The sequence below is a fragment of the Ixodes scapularis genome, unplaced genomic scaffold (assembly GCF_016920785.2).
Source record: "Ixodes scapularis isolate PalLabHiFi unplaced genomic scaffold, ASM1692078v2 PGA_scaffold11__112_contigs__length_91849675, whole genome shotgun sequence".
Lineage (NCBI taxonomy): Eukaryota > Metazoa > Arthropoda > Arachnida > Ixodida > Ixodidae > Ixodes > Ixodes scapularis.
The window spans coordinates 41,971,184-41,991,841 of record NW_024609837.1 but is presented as its reverse complement, the minus strand read 5'-3'; the positions used below and the strand labels follow the sequence as shown (position 1 = coordinate 41,991,841).

At 44.5% G+C, this 20,658-nt stretch overlaps 1 protein-coding gene across 1 annotated transcript in view; it reads right to left on the bottom strand.

The window, feature by feature from the left end:
• LOC8031181 (arylsulfatase B) overlaps positions 1 to 20,658 on the bottom strand; it is a 74,626-nt gene that overhangs the window by 33,377 nt on the left and 20,591 nt on the right. Inside the window, exons 6-8 of the mRNA XM_042288977.1 lie at positions 10,248 to 10,374; positions 9,699 to 9,992; positions 8,155 to 8,423 (exon numbers count right to left, since the gene is read on the bottom strand). Coding sequence (XP_042144911.1) covers positions 8,155 to 8,423; positions 9,699 to 9,992; positions 10,248 to 10,374 — 690 coding nt within the window. The remainder of the gene's footprint in view (positions 1 to 8,154; positions 8,424 to 9,698; positions 9,993 to 10,247; positions 10,375 to 20,658) is intronic.

Genomic DNA, 20,658 nt, shown 5'->3' with positions numbered 1-20,658 from the left:
CGGAACGACGACAGCTCGGAGACCTCCTCGACGAGTTCGGCGACTGCTTTGCGACGACGTCGAGGGTGCTCCAGACAACAGTTGCGAAACACCGCATCATTACCAACGAGGACGCGCTCCCTGTGCATCGGCCGCCGTACCGGGTCTCCCCAAAGGAACGAGAGGCCATTCATGAACAAGTACAGGAGATGCTCAACGACGACATCATTCAGCCTTTGAGCAGCCCGTGGGTCTCTCCAGTCGTGCTTGTAAAGAAGAAACACGGAACGCTTCGATTCTGCGTTGATTACCGGCGGCTCAACGCGGTCACCAAGAAAGACGTGCATCCGCTCCCCCGCATCGGCGACACGCTGGACCGGCTGCGCCACTCCCGATTCTTTTCGTCGATGGACCTTAAGAGTGGCTACTGGCAGGTCGAAGTCGACGAACGGGGACCGAGAAAAGACTGCCTTCGTCACGCCCGACGGACTGTTTGAGTTCAAGGTGATGCCCTTCGGACTGTGCACGGCGCCGGCAACGTTCCAACGTGTCATGGACACCGTCCTGGCAGGCCTCAAATGGCAGAGCTGTCTCGTTTACCTCGACGACGTCGTGGTATTCTCGGCCAACTTCGACGAGCATTTGCGACGCCTTCGGGCCGTTTTAGAGGAAATCAGGACCGCAGGGCTCACCCTCAAGCCGACGAAGTGCCGGTTTGCCTACGGCGAACTGAAGTTCCTGGGCCACGTTGTGAGCAACGAAGGTGTAAGTCCTAACAATGAGAAGACTCGCGCCGTAGCGGCCTTTCCACCGCCCACCAACAAAATGGCCGTCCGAAGATTCCTTGGACTTTGCGCATACTACCGGCGATTCGTTCAGGATTTCGCCAAGCTTTCTGCGCCACTAACGCACCTTACGAAAGACGCTGTGAACTTCGAATGGGGTGGAGAACAACAACAGGCATTCGACGAACTAAAGCGACGGCTCCAGTCACCACCGATTCTCGGCCACTTCGACCAATCAGCCGAAACGGAGGTCCACACGGACGCCAGTAATACAGGACCCGGAGCGGTACTGGTCCAACGACAAGACGGTGGGGAGCGCGTGATCGCATACGCTAGCCGGACGCTGTCGAACGCGCAACGCAATTACTCGACGACTGAGAAGGAATGTCTGGCCGTCGTCTGGGCCCCATCACGAAATTCCGCCCATACTTGTACGGGACTCCTTTTCGGGTGGTCACCGACCACCATTCGCTGTGTTGGTTAGCGAGCCTCCCTTAGCAAAAAGAGGCCGTACTTCAAACGAAGTCGAAATATATTTAGTGCGAATATTCATTTTGTATTTATTCTGTATTATTTTGGCCGCATTCGAAATACGCGCGTAAGGTACTCAAAATACATTATAAATATGAATCAAAAAATATTTTAGATATACCAAAAATATTATCCCTTCACACTTAAGATGCCATTTATGCACTAAAAACCGGTTACACAATTTTTTTTTATTTTCGGTTTTGTCAGCAAATGGTGTCCCTGTGGTATTTGAAGGCACTACTAAATACATCTCGCAAAGCTACATTTGAAACGAACGCAAACACAAACACCATGACGCACTGAACAGCTCATTCACAGTCCCGTTGACTGCTCTAGAGCCTTATATAGCCTACATATTGAAGGTAATCATTTTTTCGGTGACCACCTCTGCGCTTATTAAGGTTCCAAGTATCCGATCTTCTCCTCGGGAGTCTGTCAAAGGGGAAACAGTATCTTGAAGTACGTGGACGATATCTCTTACTAAAAGGCACTGGTACAACTAATAACAATTCGGCGCAGTCCCTAAAACAATATCCACACAAACGGCTCATAAAATACATGTTATTGCTTCTCTGCGTAGAACCACTTAGGACGAAGCGAATCAAGGCAGTTTCTTCACTTTAAAATACTGTAAACGACTTTATTTTCGTGAGGACCTAATTCTCGCAAAGGTCGCGAATCGCCTACAATTCTGAAAAATAGGTCCCGTGAACAATTCCGGCAAAATGTAAAAAGATTAAAATCTATATTGCGATCCCAGCGCGTCGCGAAAATCAGAATTTGCGAATTATTCGAAAACTCCAACTTTGACCTAAATCGCGAAATATTGAGCCCACGAAAAATAAATATTTTACAGTAGTTGTTCTGCCTTTTCTTTTTAGTAGTTGACTATTTGATATGGTAGTTAATGTCACTATATTAAAGTCACTATTCACATCACGTACAATGGTGAGTATACACGTTCAGTGAACTAACATTGTGCTAACAAAACCACGCCAAACGTATCTGTTCACAGCACCTGCTGAAGCTTTCCAGCATCAGCAAATGTTGTAGTTGTAGTTCGAACCCCATTTGTGATTGGTGTGCAAGGAACTGATCAGGTGTGTTCTTGATAGAAAGAAAAAACAAAAAAAAGCAATAACATAAACTTGGCTGACTTATCAGTGCGATGCTGCGCAATTCAGTTGACAAACTAGTCAAATGTTGTATTTAGACGCTTCAGTGTACTCCATATCTGCTTGATGTGAGCTTCTAAAAGGGGAGCTTTTCAATATTTTGGTAGTTTAAGTCAAACTACCAAACTATTGCAGTCAAAAGGTACTTAGAGTTTAACACAACAGTATTTACGATTTTCAGGTATTTTAAGAGTATTCTGCACGTATTTTTGATTGCTCCATTTTTTTAGGGTTGGAATATATTTTGCATGAATTAAATAAATATTTCAAGAAATATATGCGAAAGGTATTTTGTGCCTATTAATTTAGTATTTACATATTTCGAAACGCATGAAGGGAACTTCAAATGTAGTTGAAGTAAAGGTATTTTAAAATGATTTTCAGAAGTATATTTTAGTACTAAGTAAAAAAAAAGAAGTTTATATTTTCGGTCTATTTTTCGTGTACTTACAATTATGAACTGTATTTCAAATACACTCAAATTAGAATGTGGTATATTTCAAACGTATTAGTTTTCGCTAAGGGCTGAAGGACCCATCGGGACGCCTCGCTCGGTGGAGCCTACGACTGCAAGAGTACGACGTGACCGTGGTCTACAAGTCAGGCCGAAAACACAAGCGACGCCGACTGCCTGTCCAGAGTCCCTGTCGAGTCAGCTACCGGATGTGCCAAAGACGACGACGACGACCACTTTCTTGGCGCGGTGAGCCTTCACGGCATGGCAGCGCTCCAGCGGGACGATCCTGAGTTGCGTGCACTGATCGACCACTTGGAGGGACGAGGGGGTACGATTCCCCGAGCCTTCTCGCGTGACCTGCCAAGATTCGCCGTCCGGAGAGGTGTCCCCTTTAAAGAGAACTTCGGGGACAACAACTCGACGTGGCTTCTGGTTATTCCTGCTAGTCTTCGAGAAGAGATCTTTCAAGCCTGCCACGACGACCCAACACCTGGTCACCTTGGCTACGGTAGGACTCTTGCACGGATCCGAGAAAAAATACTACTAGCCCAAGCTCCCGAAGACTGTCCACCTCTACGTCCGTTCGTGCCACGAATGCCAACGACGCAAGAAACCACCGACGAAGCCGGCAGGTCTCCTGCAGCCGATTGCGCCCCCGACTGCACCATTCCAGCAGGTTGGAATGGATCTTCTCGGACCTTTCCCATCGTCGACGCAGGGAAACCGGTGGATAATCGTGGCAACTGATTATCTCACCAGGTACGCCGAGACAAAAGCACTCCCGTCGGGTACCGCCGTGGAAGTAGCCAAGTTCTTCGTGGAGTCCATCGTCCTCCGACACGGCGCTTCCTAAGCCCTGATTACGGACCGAGGATCCTCGTTCATGGCGCAACTGACACAAGAGATACTCCGCCTAAGCCACACCGACCATCGCCGGACCACGGCATACCACCCGCAGACCAACGGGCTGACGGAGCGGCTAAACAAGACCATCGCCGACATGATTTCGATGTACGTGGATGTGGAACACAAGACGTGGGATGAAGTGTTGCCCTACGTCACGTTTGCGTACAACGCGGCGATTCAAGAGACTACCGGCATTACACCCTTTCAGCTGGTGCACGGCAGAAAGGTGACGACAATGCTCGACGCCATGCTGCCCCACGACCCGACGGACGACGGCACTGACGACGCCCAGCTGGTCGCCCAACGAGCAGAAGAAGTACGCCAGCTAGCCCGTCTTCGAATAAAGGACCAGCAACGTGTGGACGCTGGCCGGTACAACATTCGCCGTCGCGACGTGGAGTTCCAGCCCGGAGACAGGGTATGTGTGTGGACGCCTATTCGCCGCTGCGGCCTCAGCGAGAAACTGTTAAAACGCTACTTCGGACCCTACAAGGTCATCCGCCGCCTTGGGGTCTTGAACTACGAGGTGCTCCCCGATGGAACTTGCCCATCAAGACGCCGCCAGCCACGATCCGAAGTCATCCACGTTCAGTTCTACGTCCAGTTCCACGCGCGTTAGGATTGTGACACTGCATGTTTGTTTTGTTTCGCCGTAATTGTTTTAGCCATTTCCGTTTTCCTTTCGTTTTGCATCGAGGCGATGCACTTTTAAAAGGGCGATAATGCCGCCCGCAGAGCCGAGAAGGCAACGCTTGGTCACGGTCTTCTAGAAGATTCCCGGTAATTCTCGCAGCAGACGTAACTTTCCCTCTGCTTTGTTATTCTCGAAAGTGCCAGTTCATCCTCGCCCCGAGCGCGCGAAGCTCGAACCTTCTTTGCCGAACTTTCGAGATAGTGACGCACGGTAGATAAGCAGCTGCCCGCGACCTGGTCGAGTCAGTCTCAGTCTCGCTCGCGCTCTCTGATTCGCCGCCGAATCGCCGCCTGCTTTTCTGCTGCTTCGACGCTCTTTCGTTACTTATTTTTGGTTGGCACAAGTTCGCCCATTAAACCTTTCTTTTCAGTTCACTGTTCGCCTTCTCGTCGCCTTAATTCGTGGTGATATATATATATATATATATATATATATATATATATATATATATATATATATATATATATATATATATATATATATATATATATATATATATATATATATATATATATATATATATATATATATATTTACCATATAGGAATCAGGTTTCGTATTTTATACAAACATCCAACTGCCCGAGAAAGCTCGGCAGTCAATTTATTTACATGTGCATTCCAGCTAAGCTCCTGGTTAAACCAAACGCCTAAAGTTTTTGTTCGGGGCTCTAAATTTGTGTTTTCGAAATATAGAGTTATTGGAGTATTATCATGTTTGTCTATTGGAGCAAAAATTATATACTTGGTTTTCTTAGAATTTAGTTGCAGTTTATTTTTGTGGAGTCAAACTGCTAGTTCCAAAGCATCCCATTGACTGGGATGCTTTGGAGGCAGAGGCGAAAAATGCGTTGGTATCATCTGCGTATATAATCAGTTCTGGAGATTTAGGAATAGCAGTAATGTCATTTATCTAAAGGAGGAACAACAAGGGGCCTAGGATAGAACGTTGGGGGGCACCGTATTTTACTTCCAACGTGGTTGAGACAGGGTGGTTAATTTTGACGACTTGAAGGCGATTTGTTAGATAATGTTTTACTAAAGCCAAAGCTAGTCCTCGTATTCCATACAGTTGAAGTTCATTTAGAAAAATATGGTGTTGAATCGTGTCAAAACCTTTTTTAAAGTCTAAAAAAACTCCCAGAATGTATAATTTATTTTCCACGTTGTATATTAATTTGTCTTTCGTCTCAACAAGTGCCTGCTCTGATGATTTGCCCTTTTGGATACTGAGATTTGTTTATGACATCATGCTTTATAAGAAACTGATATAATCGATTTTGAGTAACTCCCTCAAATATTTTCGAAAATATTGGCAAGACTGATATAGGTCTACAATTTTGTAGATATGGTTTTCCTCCTTTAAAGACAGGGGTAACTTTTGCAATTTTTAGGGAGTCTGGGAATATACCCGATTCTAGGGTACAATTTATGATATAGGATAAGATGTTACTTATAATTTGAGAATCATATTTAATGGGAGCGCGTTTTATTCCATTGACGCCAGGGCTATATTATTTTTTATCTTATTTATAAGACCTACTTCTTGTGGGGTGGTTGGCGATAACATGATCAAATTGGCTATGAAATGCGTGGTCATTATGCCGCCGTGTAAGGGCTCATTTTCGGATTCTAAAGGTACACCAACATTTACGAAATACTCGCTCATCGAATTACATAGTTCTATACCGCTCACATGATTCCCATCAATAATCACGTGATTTATATCCCGGGAATGACTATGGTTATTTGTTATGGTGTTTACGGCTTCCCATATCCTTTTGGGGTCACTCTGATCGAGATAAAACAGGTGTTTGTAGTATTCTTGTTTGGCATTTTTTTAAAATCAGGTTAGTTTGTTTCTATATTTCTTGAATGCAGCAAGAAAATCTTGGTCTCTACACTTAGGAAAGTCGTGGTACATTTTATTTTTTACGCGTATGTATAAATCGGGAGTCATCCAAGGTTTGCGGAAATTATTTCTCCGTTTATTAATTTGTCGCAGTGGGAAAGCTCTGTCGTAACAATGCTGAAAATTTTCTAAGAAACTGACGTACGCAAGATTCGGGTTCTCTTCTAAATATTCACTGTTCCAGTCAGTGACAGAAATGTAGTCGCGAAACCTTCTCAACGAGTCTTCATCTATTTTACTGTAACTGAAAGTTTTATTGGAAGTGGCACCTATCTTTCTATGAAGAGTCGAGAGACAAAAAATAGGAAAGTGGTCGCTCAGATCATGTTTAAACACACCTGATGAGACCTCATTAGTGTTTAGATTTGCTATACAAACATCGATAGAGCTACACCGTTCCGAAGTCACTCTGGTAGGCAGTGTCACCGTATTTATACACCCACAAGCAGCCAAGACATTTTTTTTTCAATAGAGTCACTTTCATTTCCCAGTAGATCTATATTTACGTCGCCCATAACAAAAAATGGTTTAGCAGTCGAACCGAGGAAATGAAGAAGGTTCTTCAAAAAACGAGAGAAAAACAGACTTACTTCCCGCGGGGGGCCTATACACAACACAAATAAGGGCGCTTCCAGCATGAACGACAAAACACTCTACGTCTGTAGAGTGTCTTGAAAGAATCATCAAGCAAGAAAGATTTACATCAGCTTGAACACGAGTAGAATGCATTGTTCTTCTGAACAAATAAGATAGTGCCTATTTGCTCGGAGGAAGAAGGAGACCAACACCTTCTCGAAGCAGGGCTTGTACGGCTTTCTCAACTCGCGGTGCAATTTTCAGCGTTCGTGCGTACGACGACTGTCACGCTCGCTTTCCAATGCCGAGCTATCACGACTCGCTCTAGACGATGCTCCCGGCGCGGTGTTGAAAGCGCCCGCTACACGCCGGCTTCCTACTGGTCAGGGAAGTGTTGGGCGCCATATCTCGCCTGTTCTGTATCGATTCAATGGACGCCGCCATGAAATTATGGGGCAAACAACTGCGTTGCCACGGCAGTGTCATGACAACGCGGATGTTTGCCTTATATTTTCACGGCAGCGTCCGTTAACTGAGTTTCCTAACCGTAATCCAAATTACCCGAGACTGTGGGTAAAGATGGGGAACTTTGTAATAGAAAAAAAGACGCTGGAAATGAATTGTCTCAATACCCGAGACAATAAGAAGGCATTTCGTGGCCACGCCTACTTCCGTTACACTTCGTTCTGTGTATGGGGAATACGGACGCCACCTCCTGCCCCTTTTAACCTTCTTGTTTGAAACCGAAGACAGAAAGGCAACCTCGGTATATTTTTTTTAACAATGATGACTCTATCTAGATTATCTATTTCTCAAACTTAAAAATATTGTTGACTACAATTTGATTACGGCATGGAGAGACAATCTTACAACAGACATTTCACACGTCAATCATCTCTCCAACCAATGAAAGCCAAGAATAGGTGCTTAAATTTGTAAGCACGGGGCAGAGCCTAAAGCAGGGCTGCCCCCACTAACTTGCGTCTAACAACGTAAATATACCACAAAAAGTTTTAGCGAAAACAATTACAAAAACCTATTAAACCTATAAAAAATACATTTCTTCACTTCAGTGTTTCTTTAAGCTGTCGATGACCATAGGTGAACTCCACTGCACCGGCATCTCAAGAGCCAGCTCACCTGTGCGACCAGACATGCCTGTCTCTGCTCCTGGAGAGAAGACCAGTGGCCCGCTGCAAAGGACCCGGTGGGTTCGTACCAGTCGTAGTTCGGGTACAGGCTGTTGTTCTTGTCTTCCATGATCTTGTACCGCTCGCCTCGGATGGCCGACTGGTCCGAGATTGGATCGATGTTGTAGAGCACTTCTTTGCGAGGGGAAGGAGCTCCGCGTGTCAGCGACTCCCATTGGTCGACGCCGTCAATCATGGTGAGGTCTTTGGCTTGGCCGCCTGCATCAAGTGTTTATATATTTCCAGGTTGCCTGTTGTTTTTAGGTTCTGTGTATCGCTAGAGGGCCTAGGTTTTCGAGGAGGACTTTGATTCAATTCGTAGAAAATATTTCTCGCTTATTCAATTCGTAGAAAGAATGTTCTCAAGTTTTAACAGCTGCATTATGAATAGACGCAGTTCAAAAGCACCCGTTTTACAAAGGAGGTTTGGCGTAAACATTAACAACGGTGCAGGAATTAAGTTCAATGAAAGCATTGCAGGAGATGACATTGAATACGTGTTATTCCTTCAAGTGCGTAAGATTGCATATCTTTCGAAAAGCGACCGACTCCAAAATACAAAATCAGATATGACTTGACTGATTCAATTGAAGATTAAGACACTTCTTGGTAAGTCGCTTCGCAAAACATAATGTTCAGTAAGGAAAGCATGCGCGGTAAGCATAGATTGACTCTATGTCACTATATGACAGCCGAACATCACTTATGAATGATCAGCTTGGGATTGGGCATGGATAAAGATATGCATCCGAGTATGACTACACATTGGCTGACGCCTCTGCATCTACACTGCGCGACACTGTTAGTGAGAATACAATTTCCCAGCCCTTTTTCGCATTTTACTTCGGTAAGGTACAGGCGATCATCGATATTTACGACTTACGTTCACACCCCAACTGAATACCTTCCATCTCTGTTGTAATTTGGATTACAGTACTTCAATACTGACAGAAAAACAAAAAGAAAACAGCGATGGCTTGTTCGGGCGAGCGGTGTCGCGGAGTGTACTTCTAAACTAACGTCTAATACCGTGTTTGTGCACATGGACAAAAACAGCGGATTTTCGGAACATTGATTCGTCTGGAATTCCAATCCCCCTTTTAATAACTTACGGAAAACTTTTTTAAGGCGAAAGCCTTACTTGTCCCATTACGTGAAAATCCGTCGGCGTTGTCTCCGAAAGATGGTCATAAAACTACGCCATCAAACACGCGCCTCAGAAATAAAACACAAAGAAAATCACAGCAGCGCAGATGCTTTGTCACGGAAGCCGTCGTGAGGCCGGCGGGGTTTGGCCGCGCCTGCGCAGTGTGCGTGTGTGTGTGTGTGGGGGAGGGGGGGCGTAATGTCACCGCCGGAGCGCCGTGTGCGAAAGGAAGACGTGGCGCGCTGCTTGTAAGAATGCGTTTAGTGAAGGAATGCTTTTGAATTCCTACACATAACCAATCTTAAGTGCCTTTGGCGAGTTTCCTTTTTCTTGTTTGAGACACCTACCAGCTGCCGTGTAGAAAGTGGGCATCCAGTCGGTGACGTGAAACAGTTGCTGCGTCACTCTTCCTCTTGTAGTAAGCGACGAGGACCACAAGAACCCCGGTCCGCGGACCCCTCCTTCTGCCACTGTGCCCTTGGTGCCCCTGAGGGGCCAGTTGGGCGAAGTGTTGGCGGAGAAGCCGACAGGCGCGCCGCCGTTGTCGGTCGAAAAGGCGATCACGGTGTTGTTGAGCTGACCCGAGACGTACAGTGCTTCCACGATGAGCCCCACTGACTTGTCGAGCTCAGCCAGGCTGCCTGGATGCACACAAAGGATGTGTTCTTGGGGAATTTCCCCGGTCCTCTAAGGCGCTGCGCGGCGTGACATTTATCGGCCATCTCTTTTCAGTTACGTGAAAGCAGACTGCTAGGCATATGGGATATTGGGCGTATTTCATTTTCTTCCCTTCTTCTGTCTCTCCAGCAGAGGAGATAGGAATGGATTTCCTATAGGCAAATATTGTTTAGATTGAAGTTCAGGTTACTGGTTGAAGAGTGAATGGCTGAGCTCACCCGCAAAGAGTTGCCTGTCGTAATCAGCCAGGTATCCGAACTTGGAGATGTATTCCTTGGGAGCTTGCAGACTTCCGTTGCTGCCTCCACAGTGGACCGCAGTTGGGGCGAAGTACAGGAAGAAAGGCTGCGAAATTAGGTTCGGTAATTAAAGGGCACTAGCGTCGTTTTCAAAGTTGATAGTACTGCATCAAGAAAAAAAAAAAACTGTTTTTAAAGGGCAAAGTATAAAGTTTGGAAGACCATAAATTGGTTTCTAATTATTCTAAATCACTAAGAAAAACACGTTGGTTACATTAACGCATCTTTATCAAATAGCGGTTATCCAGTTTTTCCTTTGGTCTCTGCTATTATACAATCCCATCACATTACAAAAATGGCATATGCATAATCGACAACAACAAATGTGACATCGCTCGCCAATCAAAACGAGCAAAAAATTTTATTGGTAAGCCGTGTTATTCGGTGTAATAACTGACAGAAGTTGGTATGGAACTCGGCCAGTAACGTCTTTTGCTATACGTTTTCGTTTTCATACTGCCTACTGACGAACGTTATTACGGTAGTAAGCTTGCAGCTCTGATAATTTGGTGCAGCTTCCATCCTGCAACTATGAAAACCATTCGCTGAAAAATGTGTGCCCATACGGTTTTGAATAGTACAACCATTGTTGAATTAGAGTTACTAATAAGGATCAGCCCCCCCCCCCCCCCCCCCCCCCCATATTATTTACCCCCAAAATAAAAGGCCTCGTCTGCTCATTTTTGCATATTTCCACTGTGCACCCGACGTGTGCATACGGAGTCCTGCTGTATCTGAGCTCTGGTTCAGATACAGTCACATCATGAGAAGGGTGCTATCCCGGTCATAAACGCGAACCGTTCGAGTTCCAGTTATACTCCTACCCCTGGAAACCGCGCGCTCCCATTGGCCAGGGTGCGAGTGACAATTCGGCGCTGTTGCCATGGGAACGTTCGCGAAACACCCATTTTCCCAGCAGTCGCTTTTCAAATGTGACGACACAATAACGTAGGACCACTATGATCTACGCGGCACATAGTGGAAGTCGCGTAGCTAGATTAACTGCGGCATTACTCGACACATCCTATGGGTGTTTTCACCCACATAATTTTGTCCACCATTTTGTTGTCACGAGCTGTCTGGCGCGTGCTGGAGGCGAGTATTCTGAAGATCCTCATAATACCCTCAATTCGGTAGTACACATAAGCTTATAAGTTTAAAAAAGGAGCTGTGCAACGATATTCAATTGGAATGTTTTTCTCTCTACACGAGCTTACTGGCACACCTGGGACTCAAGGATTCTCACACGCAACGCCATTGGCCAAGAAACTCCTTTGTTGCGGTGAAATTTCAAGGACAAAAGCGATCATTTTCATTCAATCTCTCCTTTGCAAAATTTGATGACGTAACTCGGGGATCGCAGTACACCCAAGTGACGATATTTGAATGCGGTTCGTAGATTGGACCCGAGCATTGCGTGGGCAATCGACTTGGGCTCGTGACAATTGCTAGCTCGAGAAGCATTCGGGTTGTGACCCGTGTCCAATCGCTGCAACGACGACAACAGCCGAGCCATAACAATGTCTGGAACTCAGCGCGTGTCCTGCGCTTTGCCAACCCCAGCGCGTGGCTATGATCAACACTGGCGGCATATAATCGGCTCCAGATCACGTGGCCGCTTGTTCTGGCTGCGAGTTGAGGGGGTGAACGCTGCTCGTTTTTCTTTAATTTTTTTCTGGGACTTCTATTGCGTGGGGTGAAAAACGAACGCGTGTTTCATAGGTCATTAACGTTAGGGATCCGTTTTAAGCGGTATTTGCACAAAGTACAAAAATTGTTGCGTAGCTCCTTTAATCGCGCCTATCATTTTTTTTAGTCTACTCATAAATAAAACATTTCTTTATAACTCTCTCACACTATACTCCGTTTCACCTTATGTTGTACCGCTTCGAAGGCTAGAAGCGCGAGCTCAGAGCGTTGGCAGCTGCCCTTGGTGCACGAGAGCTTGTGCCGCCAAGATATGCCCCAGAGCAAGGAGTTCACGCTTGTAGCCTTTCCTGCGGTACACCAGCCGCAGAAAGAAGGCTTGATATGCTCTCTTGGCCAACCAGAAGCCAAAAAGAATCCCCTAGCCGTGGTAGCGAGAAACATCTTTAAGCGTTTTAATAAGCGCGGAAGAGTTAAATGTAGTAGCCCTTCATGGTCGAAAATAGGGTGCACGTGATGTTTCGATCATGATCATGACGAAAGATGTAAGAAACTAATGTGCCGCTCGAACTCTCTCTTGCCCGAACAGAGTTTGACCGCTCGGACGGCAGATTCCCGGCCCTCGTCGCCAGGTGTATGGATCATGTCGATCACTCCGCTAGTCGCGCTCTTCCACCATGATTTTGGATGACCGTATTGAAACATCACGTGCAACATATTTTCAGTCACCGAGAGTTACTCCGACGCACTTATTAATTTCGTTTCTCGCGACCGCCACCCGGGTTTTATTTCCGGCTCCTGGTTAGCCACATTCGAATTTGTGAAGACGCCCTGCAACATGTCCAGTCCGCTTTCAGCCAATGGCGCCTACTCAATTGTCTTCTATACTTCCCAAGGAATGGCCACACTCTCTACATAGACGGCTCTGCTCTGGGCTTTCAACGTCCACGTCGAGCAGGCGCGTTTGCTCAGTGGAAGCATCGTTCGAGGCGATGTACTCGTGCTTGTAGCTTCTGTTCTAATCGCAAGAAAGTGAAAATAAAAAGCAAGATTTTGATACCTAAAAGAATGGCAGCAATGCTTGTTGTGCAACGACTACTCGACCAACGCGAACAACGACGGTTTTAACGCGAGCACGCGTGTGCCTTCGCGATGCACGATAACTGTTTCCGACGGCAATACTTATTGTCGAACAGCACAGCTCTAAGGCTGTGTGGCTAGCGGTTCCACGAGAGATGGCGACCATGATGACCGTTGAGCAGCATGGATCGCGCTGAGATTTTTCGCAAAGGTGAGCAACCAGGGCATGGTCACTACCAGTGAGCACATCGCAACTGCCCAGTCGACGGTAAGCAGAGCCGTGACGGCCGTCGCGAGCGTCATTGCCAACCAGATGGGAAGAGACGGCTGGGTCGACTTTCCCCAGACCCAGGCAGCCACAGTTGCTGCGAAAGAAGGCTTCCGTCGCCACCACGGCAAGCTCACCGACTTCGTTAGGTGCGTTGAATGAACCGAGAGTAAAACTGAACCTTCGTCATCATCATCGGCCTGAAGGAGACCATCACTGTTGTGAAGGCCCTCTACAGTTTGCCGCAAATACCATGTTTTCATGGTGGTAAGTTGTTAAAATTTCAGTATTTTTACCGCTTCGTGGTTTGTCCACACTTAATACCTATGCCTACAGCTGGCCATTTTTTACGCTTTATGGATACTGTAATTCACGCCATAAAATCTGAATGGGTTGTTGACGGCATTTTATTTTATCAATTAGATATTTGACCTTTTCAGGCCAAGCTTATGTGGTTGCATGCCAGTCATCGGGCACTGAAAGATTGTTCGAAGCTTTGCAATGAACTGCACGGGCAGGTGGATCCTAAAATCAGTCGGTAGTTGTTTAGACAGGAGGAGTTTAGTCTGCCACATTATAGCGACGTTGCTACCCACCGTAGACGAAAAATTGAGCCAGTGCAGTACAACTTCTAGCCTGGGGCCTTTAACGTGCATCACGCAGTGACGATACAGCACTGCACGCCCGTGCGATGCTCATCCAGATGTAAACGGGCAGGAGTGGGGATAAACCCAAGATCCCTGTTGGGTCCCATGATACCTGCAAACTATTGTAACTGAACTGACAACGTTGTCGCCGTGAATGAAGGTTATCAGTCAATACTGGTGGTGGTTGTTATCTCCGTGACCAAGCAAAACACTAAAATGCATCATGGTCTTACTTTGAACACGTGTATGTTTAATGTGAACTTTATGACACTAATTAATCGGGTCATCATTCCAAAAGTGACAACAACTTTTTGAAATAAAGAGTAGTGTGAACTGGCTTTTTGAAATTTGTCTGTGATGCTGAGCAAACACGCTGTGTTGACTTACTACAATCAAGCTTAAACGACAAGCGTCAGCAGAGTAGGAAAAGTAAATGTCTACATACAATTTAGTTATTGTTATGCCACACATCCATTAACGGTTTAGTAGAGCGAGGCAGCCAACATAGTTTTCACGGTTTCCATCATGTTTGTTTTGGAGGACCGTAGTAAATACTTTAACAAAACAAGTTCAGCTTGGTATTTGAGCAAAATTTAATTTAGGTCATAATTTTTGAAATAACAATTTGTATAGAATTATGTGCTTTTTTCCCGATCATCTTCGAATATCTGGAAGTAAACCTCGAATCTATTATTTGCTCGCTTCAACGCCCCAAGGAAAGAATAAAGAGAGCAGAAAAATCAGAGGGAAATGCGGGGATTGCTGTGCTCCAACTGAATGCGTCGCCGCGTCATCGTGCACGTAGGGGTATCTCCAGATTCGAGTTGGCGCCGAGTGCATGAACCCAAACGTTGGGGTGGAGCCTCACACACCAACCTTTCGAGTTTCGGGCTCCGCGCCCAAACGTTCGAGTTACGTCACAACTCGAAAGATTCGTGTTCGCTACCAGTATAGAACCACGGGAACAGCTGCGGCGAGGCATTCTCTCGACATCTCCTTTCATAACAATTCTACTCCGTTATAAATAAACGTATAAAAGCTTCATTCTTCCCTGCCATTTTCGCAGATCATGTCATAAACCGCGCGAAACAGTGAACGGAAAGGACAAACCTGGCGCTTCGCATTTTTGCTCGAACAGGATATTGAGATAAAATAGTAAGGGTGCAGGCGAGCTGGTGGATGTTAACCATGTTGAATATACCTGAGACTGGGGTAGAAAAGAGCGCAAGTTCGTCTGCTTCTTGCACTAGGGTTGCAGTGACATCAGAACGACACCGACCTCTCATTGGCTGATTGAAAGGAAATAGTAGGTATATACCTCGAGACATCTAGCATCAAGGTCTATCCGCAATACTTCCAATCAAAGCCAATCAGAGCTCGGTGCCGTTCTGACGTCACGGCAACCACTGCGCAAGAAGCAGACGACTTGCTCTCCGTATACACTTCGTTTCGCCGTAAGTCTGAACGCAGTCAAAGGTAGCAGACGCTACGACCCTCTAGGGCTGTGGTCTCAAACTCATTTGAGGGTGAAGGCCAGATACCTTACCACAACGGAAAGGTCAAGGGCCAACGTATGAAGTGTGGGGGGACCTCGTGTTTTATGCTTTTCGCAAACTTAGTTTTGCCATTTACATATCTAGATTTGATTTGTTTACATGCCTACTTAGGGCATTGACCTATTTTGATAACAAGAATTAAAATGACGCCACTCCGCTGACGTGCTGGCTTTTTTAATAGAACAAGAGACCAAGTACATTGTCGTTCCCGTTGCTCGATTCCCTCAGGAATTAACCAAGCACAACAATTAAGTGTCTAAAAGAAACAGTCAGTTAGTTTGACAGTTCTTGCTTTTCTGACAATGTTTATTACAACACTCGAACAAACACTCGTCTTTTAAACGGGTCATGAAATGATATCGGGTTGGAATGCTCATGACTCCGCAGAGGCGTGCTGGTCCTAGTCTGGCCCAAGTATGCTCGCCTAGACGGCCACTGATTCAGAGGTTTCTTTGTCGCGGTGAAATTGCGAGGATAAAAGGGGACTATTTTCTTCAGTCTTGCCTTCGCAAAGCTTGATGACGTAATTGTGGGATCGAAACCATCCGCCTGACGACAGTGGAGCGCGGCTCATAAATAGGACACGAGAACTGCGTGAGCACTCGACTTCGGCTCATAACAATCAATGCCTCGGCGGACACTTGGGTAGTGACTCGCGTCCAGCCACTGCGGTGATAAGAATAGACGAACTCTATTAATACCTGCACGCGTTTTCTACTTTGCCGACCCCAACACGTGGCTATGATTAACGTTGAAGGCATAGGGTAGGCCCCAGGCAACGTGGCCGCTTGTTCTGGCTCCAAGTTAAGGGAAAAAACGGCGCTCATATTTCTCGATTTTTATTTTCGCCACTGCCATTGCTTAGAAAAAAAAGCTAAGGCAAGTTTATTCAGTTATTAACGTTAGGGAGTGATTCTAAGTAGTATTTAGTGAAAGTAGAAAAATAGTTTCATAACTCTTTTATAAGTATTTTTATTTTATTTTTTTTAAGACGGGAGTTTGGGTTTGTGGCTCTATCTTTAGCATTTGCTCCTGCTAATCGAGAGTTCGCGCAACCGAGATAATCCTTTAAAGAATAAGTTGCGCTTGCATTACAAAAGGCTGGGAAGCAAAAAATCAAGCAAACCAAAGAGCAAATGAGCACAGATAAGTATAAACTATGTGGATGAGTTGAAAGAGCAAAGATACTTTTCGAACGGAAATGAATCGACGAAACGAGATAACTTTTCCGCATGCCATGTCGTCCGCTTGAGACATGGGAACCGGGACTTTCTTTCTTCCTTTCTTTATTGGTTTCCATTTCATACAGAATGGAGGAGGCCGAGGAAAAAAGCTACAAACGCAGCTTGTGGGGCCCTCGGCCCCCTTTAAATGATGGCAGCATTGGACTCACAAAACACTCACACACAGTAACAAAACACTTCCTGGTCAATCAGATTCACTCATTCGATACAGCTCCACATATTAGTATACAGTTGCAATTTAGCATGATTAGGTCGGGTAAGGAACACAAAACAATTCTAGGAAATATCTCGTTTTCATCTCAGGCAGTTCTAAGGGCACCGGTATCAGAAAATGAACATAAAAGATATCTCAGTTCAGAAGGGGTTATAGAGGATATATCGGTGCCAGCCTCCTCAAATGAATTTAGTAGTTGAGGCAAAGTATTCTTAAGCATTTGGTCACCATAATTTGTCCGAGAACGAGGAACTATCCATGGTTCTGGAGTTCGTGTTTTATGCGAAGGTTGCCTTTTTTCTAAGTTTCCTATTTCTAAGAGTGTAGAGGTATTTTTCCTAATGCTATAATAAAAATCTCGCATAAGCCTCCTTCGGTATATGTCATGAACTTTTGGAATGTTATATTTCTTGAAAAGGTAGTCAGTATGTTCGGTGTATGAGATATTGACAATAACGCGTATCATTCTCTTTTGCATTAAGTGTAATTTATGGAGGTTAGATTCTGTTGTTGTGCCCCATACAAGATGGCAATAGTTAATATGAGATACAAATAGCGTATTGTAGATTAATAATTTAACTGATTCCGGAAGAATATACCTATTTCGATTCAGTATACCAGCTATTCGACTAAGTTTGAGTAGTACAAAGTTAACATGCTCGTCCCATTGCATGTTACTGGAGAAGTACGTGCCAAGCACTTTTATAGTGTCCAAAACTTCGATGTTTGTGTGATTAAACGCTATGTTATAATGCAATGGGATAGGCGTTCCTCTTGTATAGAAGAAAATGGCTTTAGTTTTATTAGAATTAACTTTTAGACGGTTCTGTTTTGACCAAGAGATTAATTTACGTAGAACATCATTTGCCATATTGGTTATCTCGGCGTAGGAGCTGGACGATAGAAATATGCTAGTATCGTCCGCATAGATTATAAACTTCGCCTGTTGACATATATGTACGATATCATTGACGTATAAGCTAAAAAGCAACGGGCCAAGAATGCTACGTTGAGGCACACCAGAGATTATTTCTTTGCTTTTAGATGTTAAGCCATTCAGAAAAACGAATTGTCGCCTTCTGCCGAGATAGGATTTTATGAACTCAAGTGGCAGACCCCTTATGCCATACCGCTCAAGCTTTTTAACTAGAATATTGTGATCGATATGATCAAAGGCCTGGGTAAAATCAACAAAAATGCCCAAAGTCAGAAGCTTCTGCTCAAAGTTTTGTAAAATATATTCTTTTTGCTCAAGAAGAGCCAGCTCCACAGACTTATTTTTTTGGAATCCATACTGAGCTTTAGTTATTAGCTGATATTTTGCACAAAATGACGATATTTGATTTAAAATTACTTTTTTTAAGCATTTCGAGAAAATTGGAAGGATAGAAATTGGGCGATAGTTCTTTATGTCTAACCTATCACCTTTTTTATATAGTGCTGTAACATTGGCAACTTTCATTTTGTCTGGAAAGGTTCCTGTGGAAATACATAAGTTGTATATATGAACCAAGACATGGACGATTTCATTAATTACGTACTTGACAGGTCTTATCTGAATACCGTCAGCATCACGGCTGCAAGAGTTCTTGAGTCCAAGAAAGGTTGAACATACCTCTACACTGTCGGTTGCATGTAAAAAAATACTGCTTTCGTTTCCGGAGAGGGAGTAACTACAAGACTCATTTGAACACAGTTCAGGTTCTCTATGGACAAAATAGTGGTTAAACGCATTCACTAGTTCAACTCCTGTCAGTACGCGTCCATTGAGAGAAATTCTTTCTATTGTTTCAACATTCTGTTTTCGTTTCATGACTACACTTAGCTTGCTCCATAGCTTATCTGTGTCCCCTGCACAGCTAGAAAAGAGGTTCATGTAGTAAGCTTCCTTGGCATTCCTTAACTCTTTAGTTAGTTTATTACGATAGACCTTAAACGTTTCCAAGTCTGAAGGGATCCTTTTCTTAATAAATGTTAGATAAAGCCTCTCCCGCTTCTTAATTTTCCTTAAGAGCTCTTTTGTTAACCAAGGTTTCCGAAATTTCTTATTGAATTTGCGCTCCTTATTGATAAAGTGCTTCTTATGTGCTGAAACACATGCTGAGGAAAATATTATAAGCTATATTGGCTTCTCCTTGTTGAAAAACTTCGTCCCAGCACATATCCTTAAGCTCTTTCTGAAACTCGCTTAAGGTCTTTTCGTTAATAAGCTGGAATGTTACGTTAGTATTAGCTTTTTCCTTTTCAAGGGGGTTGTTCGAACTGACAAACAAACAGGCATGTGGTCACTAATTGGACAACTCAAAACTCCACTAATCATACACGATGGATAATAGCTTGTTAAAAAGAGATCAAGAGTTGTTTGCGTCGTTTCAGTAATCCTTGTAAATGACTCAATAGCATTCGTACACCCATTCGAAAGGAACACTCTCTCAAAATCTTTTTTCCTCGCGCTATCAGAATTCATATCGATATTAAAATCACCACCTATTATGACATTTTGTCTCCGGTAACTTGCACAGGCCAACATATTTTCTAGGAATGTAAGAAAAACATTCAAAGCACCATCTGGTGGCCGATAGCACACCGCAAAAATTATATCCCTTGTCTCGGCACACAACACGTCATAATCGTCGGTTGAAGCAGAAAACTCTTTCAGCAAATCACATGGCATTGAATCATTTATGAGCAGTGAAACCCCACCCCCACGTCGTGAAGTTCTATTAAACTTCACGACGTGAAGTTTAATAGAACTTATTGTTAATAGAACGTATCTCTTATTGCCGGTTGCCCGCGGGCCACGTCCCAGCGAGTCGCGGGCCGCGTGTTTGAGACCCCTGCTATAGAGAGCCACTCAAGCGGCGCCAAAAGTGCACCGTCACGGTTCTCGCTTCCTTTATGTGTTTGACATCATCGTCTAAAATCAATCACACACAAGAAAAGAAACGCAGGATCGCGGCGCATTGACTGTGCGTGATTGGCTTAGTCGGTGATCTAGCAAACGAACAAAGGCGATGCACTTTTTGGCGCTGCTTGAGCTTGACAGGTTTATCCGATGGTAACATGTAAGAAAAGACGACATACAACGTGACGCTGCCCGTTTGGTGTGTACTCGGTTGGCCCGATCGGCCCGTTGCGTTAGCAGCGCTTGCAACTTTAAGGGAATCTGAGGCGGTTCTGTATTTGGAATGAAAAAAACGCACTTAAATAGTCTTCATTTGGCCTTCAGAATCGCGAATACTGAGATTATATATATATATATACAATCTCAGTATTCGTGATTCTGGAGGCCAAATGAACACCATTCAAGTGCGTTTTTGATTCTCTCTCTATCTCTCTCTATATATATATATATGGAGAATCCCATCATCTAGAACTAATTTTGGCTTCCTGAGGTTGAGTTACAGATTACCGTCACTGTTGAACACCTTATATTCCCAAGAAGTTGATTATCCTTCATTAAATGCCCATAGAGCTCAGGCTTTATATTGAGTGAAAATGTTTGGCATATGTTTGGTATATCTTCTACTTCAGTCTGCTGTTGAAGCACAACCTATCTTCAATGACACTTATTTTATACGATATCTTATATAAGTTATCGTTATTGTGTTTTTATTTCGTGTCTGGAGATGAGTGTTGGTAAACTTTCGTTAAATGTCCGTAAAATTTAAACT